The sequence below is a fragment of the Cebidichthys violaceus genome, unplaced genomic scaffold, assembly GCF_023349555.1.
Source record: "Cebidichthys violaceus isolate CVI_PGR_0920_01 unplaced genomic scaffold, fCebVio1.0.p SCAF_28, whole genome shotgun sequence".
Lineage (NCBI taxonomy): Eukaryota > Metazoa > Chordata > Actinopteri > Perciformes > Stichaeidae > Cebidichthys > Cebidichthys violaceus.
The window spans coordinates 3,932,590-3,953,592 of NW_027176461.1; the positions used below are offsets into that span (position 1 = coordinate 3,932,590).

General features: G+C 44.6%; 1 protein-coding gene across 3 annotated transcripts in view; it reads left to right on the forward strand.

The window, feature by feature from the left end:
- Positions 1–2,631: 2,631 nt before the first annotated feature.
- The window catches only part of zdhhc14 (zinc finger DHHC-type palmitoyltransferase 14), a 36,084-nt gene continuing 17,712 nt past the window's right edge, over positions 2,632–21,003 (forward strand). For 2 of the 3 annotated variants that reach the window (XM_068721743.1, XM_068721746.1), the window contains exons 1-3: positions 2,632–3,361; positions 3,841–4,135; positions 14,420–14,580. In XM_068721743.1, coding sequence (XP_068577844.1) covers positions 3,894–4,135; positions 14,420–14,580 — 403 coding nt within the window. In that variant the 5' untranslated portion in view covers positions 2,632–3,361; positions 3,841–3,893. The remainder of the gene's footprint in view (positions 3,362–3,840; positions 4,136–14,419; positions 14,581–21,003) is intronic. The other variant, XM_068721744.1, reaches the window with a different exon arrangement.

Below are 21,003 nucleotides of genomic sequence, written 5' to 3' on the forward strand. Positions count from 1 at the left end.
GCCAACCGCAGGAGAAATCCTCCCACACTCCTGTGCCTCTGAGAAGCTGAGTCATCGAGCTCTGACAGAATGGATGTGGTGGCTGAGAGGAAGCCGGGCAAGTCATTGGCTACCTCTGGCCCGGGTACCATGCCCTGCTGCCTCTCACCGCTAACGTAGGTAGATGAATGAGCTTTGGGGGCGAACACAAAAGAGACGGCTCTGACCTTTTTCCAGGGAAATGTTTTATGCGTGGGGGTGAACTGTGTGTCTGCCGGGTTTACCAGATCAGGCCAAGTCCAATAACTGTGGCTATGGACAGTATTGGCCTCTTGATAAGGCTTTGATGTCACTTTGTGCTTTCAGCCAGCCCAGCTTTCTAAGCGAAACAATAATGCCTGGATGAGGCCTTGGCAGGATGTGATCCAGGCCCATGTTGTTCTTGGATTAGAACTCAAAGGCCCTATCATGTCCACTTATTTCCCAACACAAACACAGCTTCAGCCGTATGTCATCACGTTGCTCTTGACGAGCCCCACGGTTAAGACTGGAGGGCTTACAGCTCATTAGCAGCCATTGAAAACATCCACGGCTTTCCAACAGATTAAGTGAAACATGTGCCACTTGATAGCTTCACATGCCCAGCAGCGGCACAGCCAATCATGATCTCTGCCAGTTTTCAAACGCACGACACAAGCTTCAACAGCTCCAGCTCACAGTACTGTACATGACCACATCCTTCGAAACTTTATATCCTCAGCCAACTCTCTATAAGAAGAAATGTGGTGTGTGTGTGTGTGTGTGTGTGTGTGTGCGTGTGCTGATGTTTCATATCCAAACCGATAAGATCGATCTGCCTGAACGCTAAATTCTACTTTCATAAAAGCACAATAGGAATACATGTTTGATTGTCCTCCTCTCACGTTACATGACATGCAGACAGACTCCTTTCCAGTGGAAGTGGATGATCGTTCGTCTGTGGGCGGAAATGAGCCAAACCGCTCGGGTGACTTCAGAACTAAGATGAGGAGGTGTGTGTGTGTGTGTGTGTGTGTGTGTGTGTGTGTGTGTGTGTGTGTGTGTGTGTGTGTGTGTGTGTGTGCGCGTGTGAGCGTGTGTGCTTGCACGTGTGTGGGTGTTGAGAGGAGGACAGATGACAGAAGAACTGTAGGCTGATGATGCAATCATCAGAATTCATGCAGGCTGAACAGGAAATTGCTTCATCAGAGAACTGTACCTACATGGTACGAGCCATGAGGCGACATCATTGCCTGATTTAATATGACTAATCGGGCCCCCGTGCATTGAATGATTTATATATTTATAGACAATGATAATGTTTTGTCATTTGATGATCTTCCTAAATTATGTTGATTTATGCGATAAATTTGCTTCCTGTTCCAGGAAACATTACTGAATAGCATTTGTTTGCAGGTGAGAGCAGGTAAATAAAGGAGCATCATACATTTACAACACATCTATCTCCAACTGTACTCATGTCCAAGTGTGAAATAATACTGCATTAAACTCTATATTCTGGGGGACAGCTAGAGGTGCTTGTAGCCACACACTATTTCACTGTCCTGTCTCGTTCTTAATTGAAGCGTAATCACGACCCATCTTTCATATTTACGGGGGGGGGGGGCTGGGATCAAGGGCAGTTCCACACCAAGAAAAATCGCGAATCATAATACTAGGAATATTAATTGAGCAGTTTGAAGTGTCCTGTCTAGAGTTTTACAGACCCAGTAACAATAGTAGTCCATGGGGAGAATCCTTTTCTGTCTACAAGGGATTTTGTTGCAGTACCACAGTTGGCCACTGGGAGAACAATCTCTGAGTCCATCTCTAAATACTGTATGACTTCCTGGTTCTCAGCCCCAATTCCATTCATTCCTTTTGAAGACATTACTCTTTAAAAACACAGGTTCTAAGTATATAATTCAGTTTGTTCTAAAAAAGGGCCAAGACAGCTGGGCATTGTAGTTTTTAGCAAACGTCACTCGCGGGGGGGGGGGGGGGGGGCAGACTCGTGGCCTAAGGGTTGGTGCGCTGACCGCGGTGTCCTCAGTTTGTCATTCCCCATTTCGCTCTCACCTCAATTCCAGCCAACTCTTTTGTGTCGGCTATTAAAAGGCATAAAACTGCCAAAAATATGAATAATAATAATTTTAAGAAACAGGGGGGTATTGTGTATTTATTGGGGATTATTTTCTGTCGCAGAATTAGTGTGCGAGTGAGTATTTTACTCTAGCAGGACCGTGTATTGGAATTGACTCAAAATAAACGACGCTGGTCAAAAGGGAACATTTCACCTGGTTCTATGGTGTGGCTCAAATGTGTGTTTCTAATATCTCTTCGACAACAACGTAGCTTAATGGCACACAGGAATATGCTTTAGTCAGACATATTTGGTTTCGGACTTTTCGTGGGATTTATTGACAGTAACAAAAATATTGAATATTCTTACCCTTTAACCCCAGTGTTAGCAGCAAGCTGTCAGCTTGAATATGAAATGTAAAATCAAAAGAGTAAAATCAAAAGGTTCCTTAACTTGCACTGCTTTGACTACAGTTAACCCCTGGACGCCCCCCTGCTAGTGGAGACCTTCTAACGGACGCCTGGAGGTCCCTGGACCACAGTTTGGGAACCCCTTTAACAGCCCGTCCTCCCTTTGCACCTCCTCAGTTCAGCCTCGCTTGGAGGGGGAGGAGCAGGCTGGGAGGCTCCGCTCTGCTCCCATGTTGATGTTTGTTGTTTGCGAGGGTGGCAGCGCCGTGTAGAGGGATACAGTCTGAGGGGTTGTCGCCTCCACGCGTCTCGGGGAACGCGGCAACTTTTTGTTCCTAAACCGCGGCCGAACGGCGAAGCTCGCCGGTGATCATTCTCCGTGTGTTGCTGTGACACACTTGGACATAAAGGCTGTGAGGTCCGGCTCGGTTCGTCGGGATGCTGGAGCTCGTCTGAGAGCAGCCCCGTCGTGCGGTCTTTTCTCTGGATTTTTTATTTTATTTTAAACGAAGTTCTTCATCGGCGACGAGGTGCCAATTTCAAACTCGTTTTTTTTTGTTTTTTTTACCCTTAAACTTCTAAAAAATAAATACAATGGCGTTCTTCGCTTTGTCCACGGGTCGCAACAAACCTGGGTAACGAGAGGAGCAGCTACGTGACAACACCCAGCACGACGACCAGCGCTACTTTCCTTCGGTAAGGCAGCGCTTCAGCTGTCGCTTCAGCAGGCGGAGCAGAAACACACGACCGGGGGATGTGAAGCCGCGTCCGTGGTGTGATGTGGAGCCCACCGAAACCTTCGATTTACCTCCTCTCGACTGGGAGAGTTTAAGTAGAAAAGAGCCAGAGTCAGAAGCTAACGTTGGGTGAAGTGAGTGACCGGCGAGGCAGCTTTTAATTGTAAAGTTGGCCAACGTGCTAACATTAACTTCACCTCATCAACTTGCTAGCCGCGTTAGCCTTAGCGGCACTTTAGATTGAGTTGCTATAAAAAAAAAAAGGCTAACCAGGCTGCTAACAATGGCGCTATTAACGTTATGGTATGTGTGAAGCTGTTGGTGAATTTATTTGCCGAGTTAGCTAACGTTAGACTAGCTAAACTTGTTGTAATGACTGAGCTAACTTGTAGCTTTGATGAATTAACTGGAGACTAGATTCGCCTTTAAAAAAAAAAAAAAAAGCTACATCCTCATGTAGTGTGTGTGTGTGTGTGTGTTGGCTAGATGTCATTAATATCAGGAAGTGTGTCTCGTACTTTTCATAAACTTTTTTTTTTTGTTCCACCCCAGGCATCTGTCTGAAGAGTAGTGATCCGGGCCTGTTAACTGAACTGGTTTGTTCTCTCCACAGAGGCACATCTGCCCCGGGATTAACTCAGCTGTGGGGATTTGAAGCAGCGATTGATGCATCTCGGGGTATCTGAGTCCATGAGAGAGTGCGAGTACAGCCAGATAAGCACTCGCAGCTCCACACCAATGGAGACCCCGTACAAGCACAGGACCCCAAAGAGGAGGAAGTGGGAGTCCTTCCCTGGTCGGAATAAATTTTGCTGCAATGGGAGGATTATGATGGCGAAACAGACGGGGGTTTTCTACCTCACCCTCATCCTTATTCTAATCACTTGTGGACTTTTCTTCACCTTTGAGTAAGTATTGTGGAAATGTCTCCTTGCGTTCCCATCTGCTTTGTACGTTTGCACAACGACAGTGTGGATTCAGGGATTTCATTTCATGGGCTCAGCTGTCAGAGTAAAAGTTTAGATGTAGGTCAGTTATGTCCCTGGCATCACTCTGGAGTGGGTGTATTTCAGATGATCTCCTCCGGGGTTCAGGGAGATGTCAGAGACAAACTGCTTTGGCGATCAGGCAGACATTTCTCTGTATTAACAAGTAACACACAATACAATAATATATAAAGTATCTTGAGGAAAAGCAGTGTGTGTTTTGCCAGGGGGGCTGTTGCTGATGGAAACTACTCTGTGGTGTGTGTGTGTGTGTTTCCTGTTTAAGTTTGCTTATGGTTTGCTCTTGCCGTTGCGTGTGGGATGCATCTTAGACAGCCTTCTGTTTTATATTTACCCTCGTTGTTTTGGCCTTACATGTAGGGAGCACTAATGTCAAACCTTAACTTCACCAAAGTGTCTTTTGAGCAAGATCTTGACCGGTTGCTGTTCTGAAGCAGATCCAGATGTCCAGTAATGGGCTTTAATGCATGTTGTGTCGTGTTGTAATTTGACCTTTTTATAGTGACAACATGATAATTTAGCAGCGGGTTATTTTACACTTTTAGGTTCAGTCATCCGTGACTTAAGGAGTAGACTAGCGTTCGTCTCTCTCTGTGTGCCACTTGCTCTCCCTTAATCACAGCCTCACTGTCCCCCCCAAAGGAGCCCTCTTTCCTTCTCCCAATGGTAGAACAACCTGTAACCAACAGACAGAACGTACTCCTCTCCACCGTCTCGTCGTCGTCTCGTCCCGGGTGTCGTAGATTGGCCCACTGTGACTTGAGGTGCGTGATACAGCATGTAGACTCAGACACCGACCTGAGTCCTGGAGTGTGAACCAAGAGAGTGAGAGTGCATTTCCTCTCTCCTCGTACGGCCCCGCCGATCGCTCTGTCATCTATCATCTCAGAAAGCCCATCTACGCCAGATAAGGATCCTGCTCCATCATGAGATTTGCTGCTCAATCGGACAAAGTCTTTATCAGGCTAAAGTGCTTCAGAGCCAGAGAAAGCTTAATAGGCAAAATATGTGCTGTGGTTGATGGCTGCTGTTCAGTATCTGGATTGTAAAGATAGCCCATGCTTAACGATGTAGGAGTGAATCAAAAGACAGTAAATAGTAAAACAACTTTTAAGTTACTTTATGTTTGTGTGTCTAAATGTTTTGTCCACGTAATTCTATTTGCCAGAGATATATTAGGAAATGCTAAAACAATTAGTAGATTAATCAATCCAGTCATTGAGAGAAAAATAATTTTTATACTCGGCGTATTGTTTTACTTATTAGACAAAAACAAGGAACATTCTTCAGTTTCTCTCTTTTTACTTGTAAACTGAATATCTTCTGGACCGTTATTCTGACGAAACAAGACACTTAAAGATGTCACATTTCATCCCAAACCATCGGCACTATTCTGTTGTGTGTGTGTGTGTGTGTGTGTGTGTGTGTGTGTGTGTGTGTGTGTGAGTGTGTGTGAGAGAGAGAAGTCCTTCTATCAGCAGTGACCTCTGGACCACTTCGTCTTTTTGATACATCGTCACCCCAGCAGAGATACAGACATAACCCATGACCAAAGGGCAGAGTGCCAGAGAGAGGACATCTCAGGCTAGAACTCCCAGCCCTCTTGACTATGGAGCAGTTGATAAAAAGTATTGAAATGGGAGGGGAGACGTACCGCCGTGTCCATTTGAACCTGGCCGATCCCCAGCAGCCACGCGGAGGATGCCAGATGCTTCCTGACGATACCTCTCCCCCCTTCAGATGGCTTCACTTCCTACGCTGTGGCCTGTCGATGGAGCGGGGCCCAGTGTGCTGTCCTCTGTTTGTTGTGACTACAGGAACACCATGCGACCACAAAGCCACTTTTCAGCTTAGCACTGCCCTCCCTGTTCGTCCGTCTATGCCCCCGGGCTGACCGGGTCCTCCTGGCTCCCCCCCCCCCCCCCCCCCCCCCCCCCCCCCACCCCACACCACACTCTACTCCCATCAGCTGAAAGGAGACATTTATCGGACAGGGCAATAGTCAGCAGACCTGTACATTAGCTTCTGTTGTCATTAAGTGTAATACGTTTCGATTAGATGTTTTTCTTAACCCCGCTCGCCAGTTGTCAGCGTATTGGAGAACGGCTCCTCGTTCTTCTTCTGTCTGTTGAATTACCTCTGTATCTTAACATGGTATTTTACATTTGACTGTGGTGTGATCAAATCTGGTCCATATTTGTTAAAAGATGATCTTTTTGATTTGTGGAGTCCAGAAGGCGTCAGCGGTGTTTAAGGATGGAGACGTGCGGAGATCTTTCTACGTCTCCATGTGTCCTTTAGCTTGTTGTCTTTGTCTGTCTGAGGGACGCTCAGCCACATACACTAACCTCTGTTAGTGACCGGCAGACTTTGGTCTGTTTATTATTCTGACGCTGGCTCCCCCCAGATATCCACGTGTGCTGTTGTTGCACATGTTGCCGTCTTCCCCCCCCCCCTTTTTTACGCCTCGTAAAAAAAAAAAAAGTTCACTCGAGCAGATGTTTGGAGTGATGTTCTGTTTGAGGTCACATTGATCTTAAGAACTAGAGGACAGAGAGAAGGCCTAACAATTGGAAAGCAAGTCGATTTTGAGGTGGACCATACGATGTACTGCAGTCACTAGGACAGTGAATCGTGGCTACATGTGTGTTTGATTATCGTAGGACCTTTTTTCCCAAGTGCTGAAATGAAAAGACTGCATTAATATAGGGCCTTTATTTAGTCCACCCATTCTCACACACACACACACAGTGAGCTAGGTGCTGGCCTGACCGTCGGGAGCAACTGTGGTTGAATGTCTTGCCCAAGGGCACTTTGATATGTGGACAAGAGGAGCTGAGGATTGAGCCTCCAACATTGTGGTTAGTGGACAACTCGCTCTACCTTCTCAGCTGCAGCCGCCTGTTGATTAGTGGTTTCATTGATAGTCCCGCCTCCAAAGTGTCAAGCTTTGTTTATACTTGACGACATGTTAGATGTTTAGCCTGCAGCTCCTTAACAAGTAAAAATAAAAAAGGAATCTTTACTTTTCTTACAGTGTTAGTAAATTCATTTATTAGACAGTGAGGAGATTGCACAAACAGTTCATTAGCTTGCCATGTAGAAATGCTCACATTCTTCGATTAAGATACACTGAAACTAAAGTCTGCCTGCAGCAGATCAGGCCAGTGCATCTACTTAATAAAGGCGTATGTATGTCTGGCTTTGATTTAGTCTCCCGTTTGTTTAGTTGTGTATAATTTATGTCCTTCAGTAAAGCATCCTGGGAGTGGGTGCTGCCTGACAGGCTCATTTCAGGAGCACATTCTTTCTGCGCACACAGAGTACAACAAGATCCTGAGGAACCGGTCCTCCAGCCGTTTCGGCCAGAATTAAGTCAAACCTGATTCATGCGAAGTTGCCTAACCTGCTTTTTTTTTTTTTTTTTTTTTTGGCTGTAGTGATCGCGTCATGAATGCCGTCACGTGGGTTTAGTTCATGAAGAAGACCGACCGGGTCGTACTCCCAAAAATGATGAGTGACCTACCTGGAATGTAAACGGTGTATTAGGATGACTGTGTGGTTGTTTTACAAGTGAAGCCTCTGTGATGATGTGATGAGGTTCTTGCTCTCCGGTCACACCCACATTGCACCTGCCGAATCCCAATCTGCATTTTTACTAGTCATGATTTTTACGGGATAGAGAGATGGTTGCCCCCCCCCCCCCTCCATAAACCTCTTTAAGTACGTGATAAGTATCAACGAAAAGCTCAGCACTTTTGGAAAGAGGGATTCAACTTAACTGTGAAGAGGGGTGCCAAGGTAAACGATGGGTGTGAAGAAAGCATAATGGAACCAGATTTATTCTTTTCATTATGGGACGTTACAGACTGCACATCAACAAAGAGTACGGGTCTAATGTACAAGAGGGTTTGAGCGGAGTGTGTAACGTAGACCATCTTGTGTTGCGGAGTCTAGTGGAACCTAGGTAGCTCGTACGCTTTGGCCTCTTAAGAGCTCTCTAAATGCACAAGTAGGAGGAGGTCAAGTTCCTCAGCAGTGGCCTTCGCTCATCTCTTGTGAGTAGAAAGGCAACCCTATTTCATGGATACCCCAGGCTTTGTGTTTCTGCTTCACTCAGAATACAATAGCTTCCAATTTCATGCAATGAAATCGGTGGCTTCCTTCTTTGTCGTACAATGTCTGTCCTGCGCAGTGCTGAAGAGTAGTGCATGTGTTTGCTGCATGCTGGGGCGAAATAGTAAGTCATCTTTAGGAGTGGCATAAATCAAAGTATTGCGAAAGAGTCTTTGTCCACATAATAGTCACACCCATGGCAGATGTGGTCTCCTAAGTCAAAAGAAGCATTCCTCCCGGGCCAAGCTGACAAATACGAATTTAGAGTAGCGTGCCATTCACAGGCTTGCACTTAATCGAGGAAAAATAAATAAACATCTTCTCACACAGGCACAACATAAAGAGTATGAAATGCTAGATGGACATGCCGTACTTGACTGTTTAATCTTGCATAAATATCAGCTGCGAATGTGACTTTAATTCCTCACAGGACATTCTGTCCGAGACTTTATTGCCACGGTCTGTTTTGTTGTAGAATCAAGAGGCTGATCTGTCACCGCTCATTGAAACCAGGAATCATGTCCAGCTGTTTACTTTGTGCAGTTCCTCTCTCCCAGGCTCGCTCCAAGCCTTGAATCGACCCAGCAGCACCCTCTTGTTTGTCGCACATCCGCTCCCTGTGCCAGGAGTCATTGGGTGCGTGGCGCGTGTTGGAAGGGTCACGCCCAACGCATTTGCAGAGTTCTCAGATGCACACATGACCGCTGCACACCTCTGAGGCTGTGCCGTGCTTCAGAAACAAGATAAGGAGGTTCACGTCTTGCCCTCGCTTGCCATCGGAAGCAATCGCAACGTAACAAAAGGCAAAGCTGACAAAGCCGTGTATCCATGTAGCTCAGATGAGTAACGAGACTTTAGAGCGAGAGGCCACAAAGCCAACGTTAAGCACATTTTAAACACACTCGTGTGTTCGGTACCGCATCACCGCTGAGCGATATCTCTCGGTAAACTGTATTTCTTCTCAAGCAAGTCCCGGAGAGAATCGCAGGCCCAGATGCTGTTAATGTTGGCGGATGGATGATCTATGTTAGACAGACTTTTTTTTTTTTTTTTTTTTCCCTGCAGATCACAGGATAGTGATTGCCTTTTTTTTAAAGGTGTAATGGCTGAAGAAGAAGAAAGTAAACAAGGGTGCAGTTTTTCCCAGGTGACACTGAAAGGACAGCCGGTGATCAGTGCTGCAGGCTTCACATGGTTACATCAAGTGGAGCTGAAAGTCCCCCTGAGCTTAAGTCCCGGCCGAGTTTTGAGAAACAGGTTGGCATCATAAGAGGATTTAGTGGGAAATGTGATAACAGTAATCTGGATTGGATTATTGTTGAGATTAATGCACCCTTTGGGAGGCAAATGAGTAGGGAAACCTCGGGAGACCCTGTCGATGTAGAAAGATTACCTTTTTGTATTCTGTGGAAACGATGAATGCGTCCCACACGGAGGACGTTCGCTGAATATTGTTACAATATTTTAGAAGGGTGACGGCACTAGCAGCTGTTGTGTTCAATTCAATTTCCATTCAAGCTACTGCATAGATTAATACATCTGTCTGTCTATGTACATCGCTACTAAAAGCGGGAGTTAGTCTTCATATTGTAGTTCCTTTTTCACCAGAGGCAGCTCAAGGGACACGACGCGCTAAAAAGTCTAGGTAGTTAAAGCTATTTAAGAAGCATTTTTATTTAATGTTCGTCGAAATTCTCTTTCGGACCGCAATCGATCTGTAGCCGTTGCCTGTAATGAGATAATCATGATTGGATGGCCACTAGCTCTGCATGATGCACCGTTTTCAGCATTGACGTTGCGACGTACGCATGCGCAACAGTCACATCGCAGGATGTGCAATGTCAGCAAATTAACTCCCAACGCGTCATGATTGTTGCTGCTTGATACGAAAGGAAAATGCCAACTGTTCTGATGTCCACGACTACTCCAGCGCTTCCTGTTAGTTACCTATAGACCGATCTGCTAAGTGCTCCTGGCATTAAGAGCGACGGCCCTCCAACGGACTGAAACCATGAAGCAACGAGTCTTCTTTATTCAAACACAAAGCACACATTAGGTTTTGCTTATGTCAACATAATGTGTCCTGCTGCTGTGTGAATACTTGTGGCCGTTCTCTGATTAAAGTCCATCAGTCATTTGTGCATTCTGCTCCTCGTTGCTCCGCTGGGACACGCATTGACATCTCTTGCAGATGCGTGAACCATTTATCATTACGGTGTTTACCCAAAGAATTAGCCGTCGTAGTTTTATTGTGCTGCCTTCAGCTGTCAATAACTCATACCGATCTCGACAGTCATGCTTGTACACTTTTGTGAATGGGGACCTTTGTTGGTGAATAGTGATCAGCACTGGCTCTACAGTAGATGTTTGTACACTCGGCTTGTTTCGTCATAGTGCACAGCTTCAGCTTTGATTGACCAACAACGGTATTTGTGTTGGCTTGTTGCTCCACGGGTTTCAACGGGCTGGAAAAGAGTTTAGACTGTCATTCCAACATGAGGTTATTGTTGATATTTTCCATTCTGAATGTTTGGTTAGTTTTCTTTAAGCCAATCCCACGGTAACCAGTGATAGATGATGTACCTAGAGTTATGTGTAGTGTAATCTTTACATTGGCTGCTGAGGGTCCCATGTGTTAGTGCGTAGAGCCTAGATTTCTGTTTTGTTGTTTTTTTTTTAACTATAGACCAATTTCTGGATCAAATCCAACAATAATTCAGTCTCCTTCCCCTTCTACACACTTCTTTGCCGAGCCATTTAAAACGATTGTGATGAAAGCCATCGCGCTGTCTCCATCTGGTTGAATGTCTTTGTTTTTCTTTTTCTTCCTTTCGGAGGCTTCGGCTCACTCATGTGGCTGTTTCCAGGGTAACCACATTCCCCTTCGAAATTTACCATGTCTGTTATTGGATACTGTTCCATCTCCATGGCAACAAAGCCCTTAAAATTCCCAGTTAAATCTATGATTTGGTGTCAAAGTAAAAAGTAAAATTAAGATGTAACTTCGGACATGTCTATATCCACTCTTCTCTGGTGGACGCTTGTTGTCCTCCACTTGCCAGATGACAAGTTATGAGATATAATGTTGAGATGCACAAACATGGTTGTTCTCATGATGCTGTGGATTTGTAGCCCTGATGACCGTTGCTTCTATTTGGCGCATTAGTGGAGGGCGTGACTTCCTCATTGATTAGCTACTTCAAAACCATTAAAATCGTATTTTTGCGTTAATTGTTACAGATGTAGGACCCTCACTCAAGTTCTGCCAAGCTTTTTACAACTGCAGCGATTTCTCATTAGCGCCTCTAATTGGCGGATTCATTAATGTGATGTGTAACCAGTCAGACAAACTAGAGGACAGATTGAATGGGTACAGATGAATAGATGGAGGGTAACGACTTTACTTTGAAATGTTCTGCTTTTCTGGGGCAGATGCAGACAGACGGCGCCGAGCTTTGGTCTCTACTCTTCCGGCGTTAATCCGCAGACTTGTGCACAGTGGTTGTTTCATTGTGCTGATGTTCAATGTTCCCCTGATTTATTTTTTAATTAATTAAAAATTGGCTTTTTAGCTCTTTCTAATTAGTTCTTAAGCTCAGAGTGTGTACGTTTATACTTTATTCTCCGAAACGCCAGAGGGTGTACAAACAAAATGAACTGTGAAGAATCAAAAAAGAAAACGAGTGTCACCAATAGATATGTCCATAGACTGTAGGTGTAAGTGGAAAAAGCCATAAACTAAGCTCCACAATGCTGAGGAGGGAATATTACTATCTGTAAACTCATATCTCACATTCATGGACTAATTTATTGCCTTTATACAAGCCCTGTGAAGGAAGACGCCAAGTATTGCATCCATTATAAGGAAACAAAGGTTGAGTATAAGCTTAACGTTACGGATATTTTTGCCTTGAGCTTTGCACAAATAAACATTATTTTGTTAAAGATATTTTTGTTTACATAACCAACAATAGGGTGGTTGTGTTTGTGGTGATGAGCCATTTTTTTCGTGCACTTAACCCTCCAGACAGGAGACAATGAAGTGACTTCCTTTTTCCTGCATGTCTGGAGTAGTCCTTAAAGAATTGTCCGTTCAGCGCAGACTGAATAGTCAGGAAGTTGTTTACATCGACTCGGTCGTCGTCCAACACGACAACGCTGGGATCCTCCAGGCGAGTTGTTAACTGGAGAAATGTTTGTCCTGCCTGCAGTCCCCTGCTGATGTCCCCGACAACCCGGTGTGTGTTTCTTTTATTTGTTGCTGAGTTCAGTCTCACTCCAGATGTAGAGAAGCAGCAGGACTGACCAGTGTCCACTCCGATGGGAACATGAGTTCTAGACGGTGTGTTTGTCACCGCTTAGACATTGTTGGAAAACGGCGTAAATATTGTGTGCGTCCGATTCAGAGCTAGTCTTTTTTTATTTTGATAAAAAAAATAGTTAACTGGCTTATGAGCGAGATGTATTTTTAAGGCACCTGAGAACATGGAGTCACTTGTGTTTGTGGAATAAGAAACTTGCACACTTTCAAAAGTGCACTAACACATTTGTAAGTGTTCTTTGATTGGGTCTCAAATATTCACAGTCAGGTGAGAGCAGAGAGTCTGCACGTGTCCACGGCAACGCCTGCATAGGTATCGGGGGTACCTGTGATGGTATTTAGCACATATCAGCAAATCTAAGTAAATGCTCCAGGACCATATTTACAACCTCTCCATCCGCTGTTGTGAAGGAACCCAACATGGCAAGCCTAAATATAGTTTGGCTTGGTTTATTACAATAACTGCTTTTGGCATAGATCAGCGGATGTAGCGGCCCTCCCAAGGTGTTACCATCTGAAGGCTGGTTAGATGGGGGGGGGGGGGGGTCAGCAACTTATAATACATTCTACTCGGAGAGAAAAATAAATGAATATGGCCTTGATGCAGTGTGACATTTTGAAAAAAGCTTGAGTGCAGCATTTCTGTAAAATGCTGTTGAAGACCTTCATGGTTTACAGACGGGGTGACCACAGCTGTTGACTTCTGTCGCCTTATTATAGCTATCAGTGGCACTTTAATCTGTAGTCATCGTTACTCTGCATTGATTTTTAAATGGCGGTCAGTCATGTACTGCAGTCCAATGCACTTAGTGAATAGCCGTAATACATATCCACCAACCAAGCTCCACTTATTTTTCTTCATCATTTAATGTAATTCAGCCTCCGTGCAAAAACAAATAGTGCTTCTCCTGCAAGAGTCAGGAATGCGTTACGGTTCAGTGCATACAGTACAGTAACTACTCACCTATACCTGCACTAACAAGAGGCACTTTGGAGAGGGATATTCAGATTTTTTTACCCTTAAGTTTATTCTAATAAATGTCACTTGACAAAAGTATTTGATACAGATGGATCTTCAGCAACAACAACAAAAAGAATCAATACTTGAAGCTGTGATTTTTGCCCTTTTATTTCAATAGATGAACAAGAGCCTTTATGTAAACACTTGTATTGTGGACCATGGCTCAACGCACAGTGCTTGTTCCCATTCCTCAACAGCATTCCTGAAAACACATGTTTACCACATGTTCATTTAGTTTCCCTTGTGTGGAACGGCTCCTCTCTGCTGACCCCAAAGCTCAATCCAGTAGACCAGCAGCAAACCGCCTGGGCCCCACCTCTATGGGACCTAATGTGATTACAGTAATAACCACCCGCACCGTACGACGTTTAATGGGATTATGCCAAATTGTCTCAACAGAACAGATTACACCCTTATGTGTGTCCCCATCTCTCTGTCCACTTACTGTCAAGTCAAACGGCGTTAACACTTCCTTAACTTCATGGCTCGCTCGAACACAAGTACTTCATTGTTTTTTTTTACGGGCTTGCTGTGTACAAACATTTATGCTTAGAAGAGCAGGTTGTATTTGGGCAGACAGACACTTTCCCCGAGGGCCATCAGCTGATGTTTGTCTAGTAATCCTCCCAGATTCTTTACTACTAAGCTGAGCATTACGGGTCAGACAGCAGAACCCTGTGTCTCTTGGCTGTTTGCTTATTTCTCTGTCTCTGTCCGTCTCTCCCAGTTGTCCGTTCCTGGCCCTGAAGCTGTCCCCGGTCATCCCAGTCATAGGGGGTGTGCTGTTTCTGTTTGTGTTGGGGACGCTCCTGAGAACCAGCTTCACTGACCCAGGGGTGCTGCCCAGGGCCACCCCAGATGAAGCAGCTGACCTGGAGAGGCAAATAGGTAAGACTCTAATTTAATTCATTTATATACGAAAATAGGCATCTAACCACCCCTGTTTATTCTTTTACCAACCACTATTTTCAGTTGATGTGTTTTGTAGGCTCTTCCTCCCTGTCTGAGCCAGTGGCTACCTTTTTAATCTTAAATACTGTACTTGTCTTTGAGTTCCAAAGGAGCTAGTGTGTGCTTTTACAACCTCCTATGAAGAGTGGCAGATTATCTTGCCGATGCGTTTGGAGTTTGTCTGTGTAGCCAAAGAAATGAGGATGAAGCTTCCGCTGACTTTGACTCTGCATTTAGGCGGAGGCGAAGTATCGGCGCTGCTTTGACCAAGTGGCTTTTGTTCAGTGTATTTCATTCCACCTTCTCCAAGGGTCCCCGTCTGATTTTGACCCGACTCGTACATTTCATCCGGATAACTTCATCCCAATCTAATTTGTGACGTGAAAGGTAAAACTGTTGGTGCATTTGGAAGCACTTGATACGGTGTAACTGAATTACCGGCGTCACAGCACTGACGGTAGCTCGCCATGAGTCAGAAACAGCTGAGACAACGGTTTGTGATGAGAATTCAGTCTTAAAATAAACACATTAATGCATGAAACCCATTATCTGGATGCAACCCCTGTTGAGATGTAGCTTTACTAGTAAAAAAAGAATAATTCAAGGCTTCTTTTCTCTGCAATTGACATATTTGAGATATGTCATAAACATGTGTTGCATTCAGCATCAGAGTTAATGGTGAGCTCTGGCATTAGCTTTGATGCTTTTAGTTTAAATGTGGAGATATTGAAGTAGTGCTAACTTGATTAATCAAAATGTTAAAGATTATATGAAAGCAGTGAAAAAATAATGTACCTGTTCGGAATTTTGTATGAGGCCGCTACATAAATGCAACCATCAGCCGTAATAGAAGCCGCTACAAGTGCAATACTTCAGAGTGTAGTCCGCTACATGAGGCCTCTTTCAGAGGAGGTAAGGAGATAATAAAGGGCACTTTAGGCTTTACACTGGAAACTATGTCAGTTTAATAATTTGCGTGACTAAATCGCCAGTCTCCAAAAGTGACCTGCTGCCCTGTAGCTCGATGGATTATCACCACTTTACTCCAAGGTTTGACTTTTTAAACCCCCTTCAAAGTTTTGCTCCTTTTTTATTTTGAATGTGAAGCTTTTATTTGCCAGCGATGGTCCTTCAGGCCACTGGGGCCTCGTTAAACAAACTCTCGACTGGCTTAATTAATCTCATTAGGCAACTTAAAAGCTTTTGGATGGACGGTAAAGCACAGAGAGCTCGGAGCAGTGGGCTGAAACAGCACTGTGCAACACTACCATGTTCTACCGGCAAGCATGTTCTTGTCAGAGGATAAACAAATGAAAGGCTGAAAATATGAACACCGTTGACCTAAATACCAAACTCTGCCAGCCTCTCCTCCATCATTTCATCCCAATTTGCTTTTGTGCTCCGCATTTTCAAGTGTAGCAAATTGGAAATTAAATGGTTTCTAAACTGTAATTTCTTTGTCATGTTGTTGTTTGTTGCCTGGAGCTGAATTTGTGTTTTCACAGGTGATGAAATGATAGAATAGATGAGACTTTCCCCAAAAGAAAGTCCTGTTTGTTTTTTTATTTAGTTTTTCTTTTAACATGGTTCTTAATTTTATAGCTTTTGCTGTCATACCCATCGCTTATTGTAGCATTTTTCTCACCAGCTTAATTGCACAGAAGTGTGTTTACAAGGACTCAACGCAGCTTTACCATGGAGTCTATGGAGTCCATGGCATCAGGTCCAAGAAAAGGCTCAGATCAATGTTTAGATTAAGAAGTTGAGCTTAAGTGTCAATTGTAGAGTAGGGTATAGCAGTAGACTAATAGACTGCTTTAGTGTGGTGACATTATGGTTCTCATTATGTTTGAAAGAGCCTAGCTTGTTGTAGCATTTATCCGCAAATCCTTCAGATGCTTTGAATCCTTCAGCTAGTAATGCTAGATGTGAGCCACTGGTAAAGGTCACTTTGTTTTCCCCAAGTGGTAAAAAGGCAGAAACACATTTTATTCATTGAGTTGCTTAATGCACTCTTGCTCTTTCTTTCCGTCAGTCTCTGGTAGTCTTTCTAATGCAGTGTCTCTACTGTAGTGTCTTTGTATTCAAACCACCTCCCTGGTTCCTTAGTCCAGACCTGATCATCCAATCCCATCCAAAGCCCCAACAGCAACCAGCCTCACAGTGTCTTCTAGGAGACAACATGTCTGCCTGTCTCCGTCTCTGTCTCCCTTCCTTCCTCACTCCTTCACATGTCAGAGCTGCCATAATGTCATGGCTCTTTATTTGGCTATTATTTATCTTCCATACAAAATCCTGATCAGTTAGAGGTCATAACTAACATTTATTGAGTGTTACACATGATAAACTACCTCAATACCTCAATACGTCAGCCTCCAGTCGTCCAAGAAGCTTTGTAATTCACCAGCAGCCTCATGAATAGATGATGATGTTTTCAAGTCAAAGTGCTACAAGGCTCGGGTTTTGACACCACACCTATTGATCTGTTGACTAAACAATGAGGGACAACACATCTGTACACTCATGCTCCCTGTACTAAAGGAGGGAAAGCTGCCTGTGAGCAGATCTCTGCTGTCTGCCAAATGTCTGTGAAAAGGAGGTTAGAGTGGGTGTGACGTTCAGCCAGACAAAATCAAATAATCTCATTTTTACATCATGTGAAACGTATTACTGTATACAGCCATCCTCATTCTCAGGGGCCGTTATTCCTGCTAAAATAAGACAAAAATATGTATTTATTTTCAAAGCGCCAGCAAAGGGTGACTGGGACTGTTGTCCCAGTGTACTCCTAATGCAGCAGACCTGCTGTGTGCTCCTATAAAGGGCTGGGGGAGGAGTGTGGGCTCAGCAGAGGTAGCGCAGCATGTTGTTTATCCCCGCTTGAGATGGAGACAAGAGTTGATTTGTCTCCAGCGTGCCGCGTTTGATGTCTCCTCATGTCTGCCTGCTTGCCCAATATGTCAGGACCAGACAGGCTGGCTTCAGTTCAGCTTCCACTTGCCAAATCCAGAAGACTCTCTGAAGCATTAATCGGAGTGAGAGATGGTCATAGCTGCCCCGTTTCCTTCCCTCCACCTAATATTGTCCAAGCTAGCTGGTGGACGTCAGGGCTGCTGCCAGCCAGATTTAGGGCCAGCAGAGGAAACAGATTTTGGAAGGCTTAGAGCTGCTGCAGGAAGGATGCAATGACATTTTTAGGCTTTCATGACCAGAGGAGCAGTCACTATGGGTGTTTGAAGGTGTGGACTTTAGCGCTCTGAATATTCTTTTTATGCCTCTGTGCCGGCGATAGCCATGACCAGAGGCTTTATGGCACAAAGGTCCAGCTGGACTCGAGGATGAACTGATTAGAACTCTGTAGTCAAATAGTGGTGTATCGGACCTCCACGGTTAGATTTAGAGCTTTTGATGGTTTGCACTGACTTGGGGGCACAAGGACAAAATGATCAGTATCGACCGATGTGGCTAATTGATGATCGGGGCATCTTTAAAAGTTATATTTGCGTGGCTCACTGTGACCTCACAAAACACGTTTTTAGAATTCATATGCCTGAATGTCTAATGGGGTAAAATTAAGAACGGGGGAGATTCTGGACGGACATGGATGTGAACGGCAGCCTCACTGGTTGGCGGAGGCGTACAACCGCAAGGCGGTAATTCTAGTTCTAGTGGTTTGTATTTGTGTATGTGTTCCCAGAGTGGGTATCTGAATAGAAGCTCATCCGCGCTAAGCTAAGCAAAGAATACGTCCGTGTAGTATGTGTGGGATGAAACTCGTAGTTTTCGCCTTGGGGCTTGGGGTCGGCCCCACTGCTTTTGATTTTGACTTGTGCTTTGCAGGTTGGCACCCCACCACCGTTGGCAGTGCACCGTGACAATTTTCACTCCCGAGTGTGTGTCGTCATGACAAACTGTGCTTTGCTACTGTGCTTACAAGTGTGCTGCTTGTACAAAGCTTGAGCCTGGGACAAAAGCAGGACGCGCTGTTGCTGATGCTATCAGAGATATGGCACAGTGTCATGTGATCGTTCATTCTAAACCTTAGGTACGATGGTATTCCGGTAACTGGGCCATGGACTTGTCTAACTGTTAAAAAGTCCAAACCAAACACGGGAGGTTTTAACCAGGGTTTGTCTCATCAATCAAAGTTTCTTACTTTAATATGAGGGGCAAAGCAGTTCATTAAACCCACATCATTCTCTAACTTGCACCTTATTTTGATTACATTGTGTTTATCACTTTTATTTGTTGTTACAGAGAGAGAGAGAGAAGCCTGAGCTACTCTCTCAGATTAGATCCAGCCTAATCACATTAGATCCAGCCTCCTCTCCCTGTAGCGATAAGACACTGGGAACAAGCTCACTGGACTTATAGGTCTGCTTGTGCCGCTGACTTTGCTCATGCTGGAGGCAAATGTGAGAGTGAACTAAGGCTCTTTTCATTATGAGCCGTGTCTTGAACATGACAAGATGTAAGTTGTAGTTGTATCCCTTAAATGCTGACCACTGCACTGATTCATGCCATGAAACCTAAAAAAAAAAAAAAAAAAAACTGGCACCAATTTGCATTTATCATCGTATACCGCGCCGTTCGCAGGGCTGTATTGATTCCGACCTCCTCTTGGTCTCCAACTGTGGAAATGAAAGTGAAATATAGCAGCCCCGATGCTTCAGTGACTCCAGGATGTGGTCTCTCACAGTGACGGGGTTCATCAGACGCACCGTCTCCTGAACGCGTGTCGAAGCATCTTCTGCCCACGACAATAGACTGTGTGTCTGTTTGACACAGTGCTGAGATGTTCGTCCTCTCGCAGAATGAATTAATACCTTGTTTTGAACGACGGCCCGATCATAATTCATGCCGTTACATAAATCTCTGCCACGACTCTCTTCCTCTCCCGTCTCGGTGTACCCAACCGCTCCCGGGTCACATGTTTGACTCGGTTGTTATTGGCTGAATAATAAGTAATAGGTGTGCAGCCAGTGGAAGGAGGACTCCATTATTAAGCCACTTGACATCTCAACTTGTACTTTTGTGAACAGCCTAGCCTCTCTTGTTATGATTGACAAAGGCGCATGTCAGCAAGGAAGGACGAGGTTAAAAGAGTTCAACGTGACACGGAGACGGAGGAGAAACTGCTTGGAAGTGAGAGAGTAGTTGGCTCAATTACAACAAGCAGAATGATTAATGCGTGCAGAGGATACAGTGTCTCACTGTATGCTACTATTTTGATTGTTTTTAATTCCCTATGGGGAAATTAAAAGATGCCTGTTTCGGGTACTGCGTGTATTCATCAGAAGGAAACTGTATCGCTGATTTCCTCGCTGAGGAGAAGCTTTCGTCATTTAACATCTGCTTTGCAAAACCCCAGAACATCCAGGACCGGGTTATGTAACGCAGTCACAGGTTTATCCACACTCCCTTCAACTTAAATCTTATCGCTCGATCCAGCCGTTACCATATTCTGATCGTGTGTGTGAAGAGTCATTTTACGCTCTTTGAAGTGCCTTAGGCAGAATAACTTCCTCCTCTCTTTCTCTCAGTCTTCCTTCATTCTTGGCATGTCCCCAGGCATACAGTGACATGGACTTGAAAAAGACACGGATAAAGAACTGATAGTCGGCGGATGATAGAGCTGCAGGGAATGGGAATCTACAGGAACGGAGCTGTCGCTGTAGAGCTGTTTTATTGGAGACAATGGAAAACAACCTTGTTGTGGAGGAGTAATTACACTGGCCTGGAATGACCCAATATGCTGATCATCCACTCTCTGTTGCTCCATCCATTATGCCTGCATTAAGCCAGCGTTCTCATGCGCGCGCACACACACACACACACACACACACACACACACACACACACACACACCTTTTATCTAAATGTACTCCAATAACAAACCATGTGTATATATATATGCAGGAAACCTAACCGTGTGTGCTCTGTGTCGTGTGAAGATCAGATGACGTCATAGTAAAGACACCACCACATGACCCACAGCACCTTTTAGTCATAACTTTCTATTAGTTATCTGTGCCCAAGATTGCCTTGTTGTGGAATTCTTTTTATATCTGCTCATTCTTTTTTCAAACGACGGAGCACAGTATACAATCCAGGAGTAGAAGAGCAAATTGTACTTTTCTCATTTGTGAATTATGTCAGGATTGTCTTTGCATTCCTTTGTTTGTATGCTGCCTCCTTAAAGCTGCCGCACTATCTACACAGTATGTGTGATTCAGTAGTAGAGTTCTGCAGGAATGAGGCCCGAGACCCAGAAGTGTGTGAGCATGTTTGCTGGATGAAATCTGTTGTTAACACAAGTTTGAGAGATCGTAACGTTTTGTTCTATGACATCAATACATC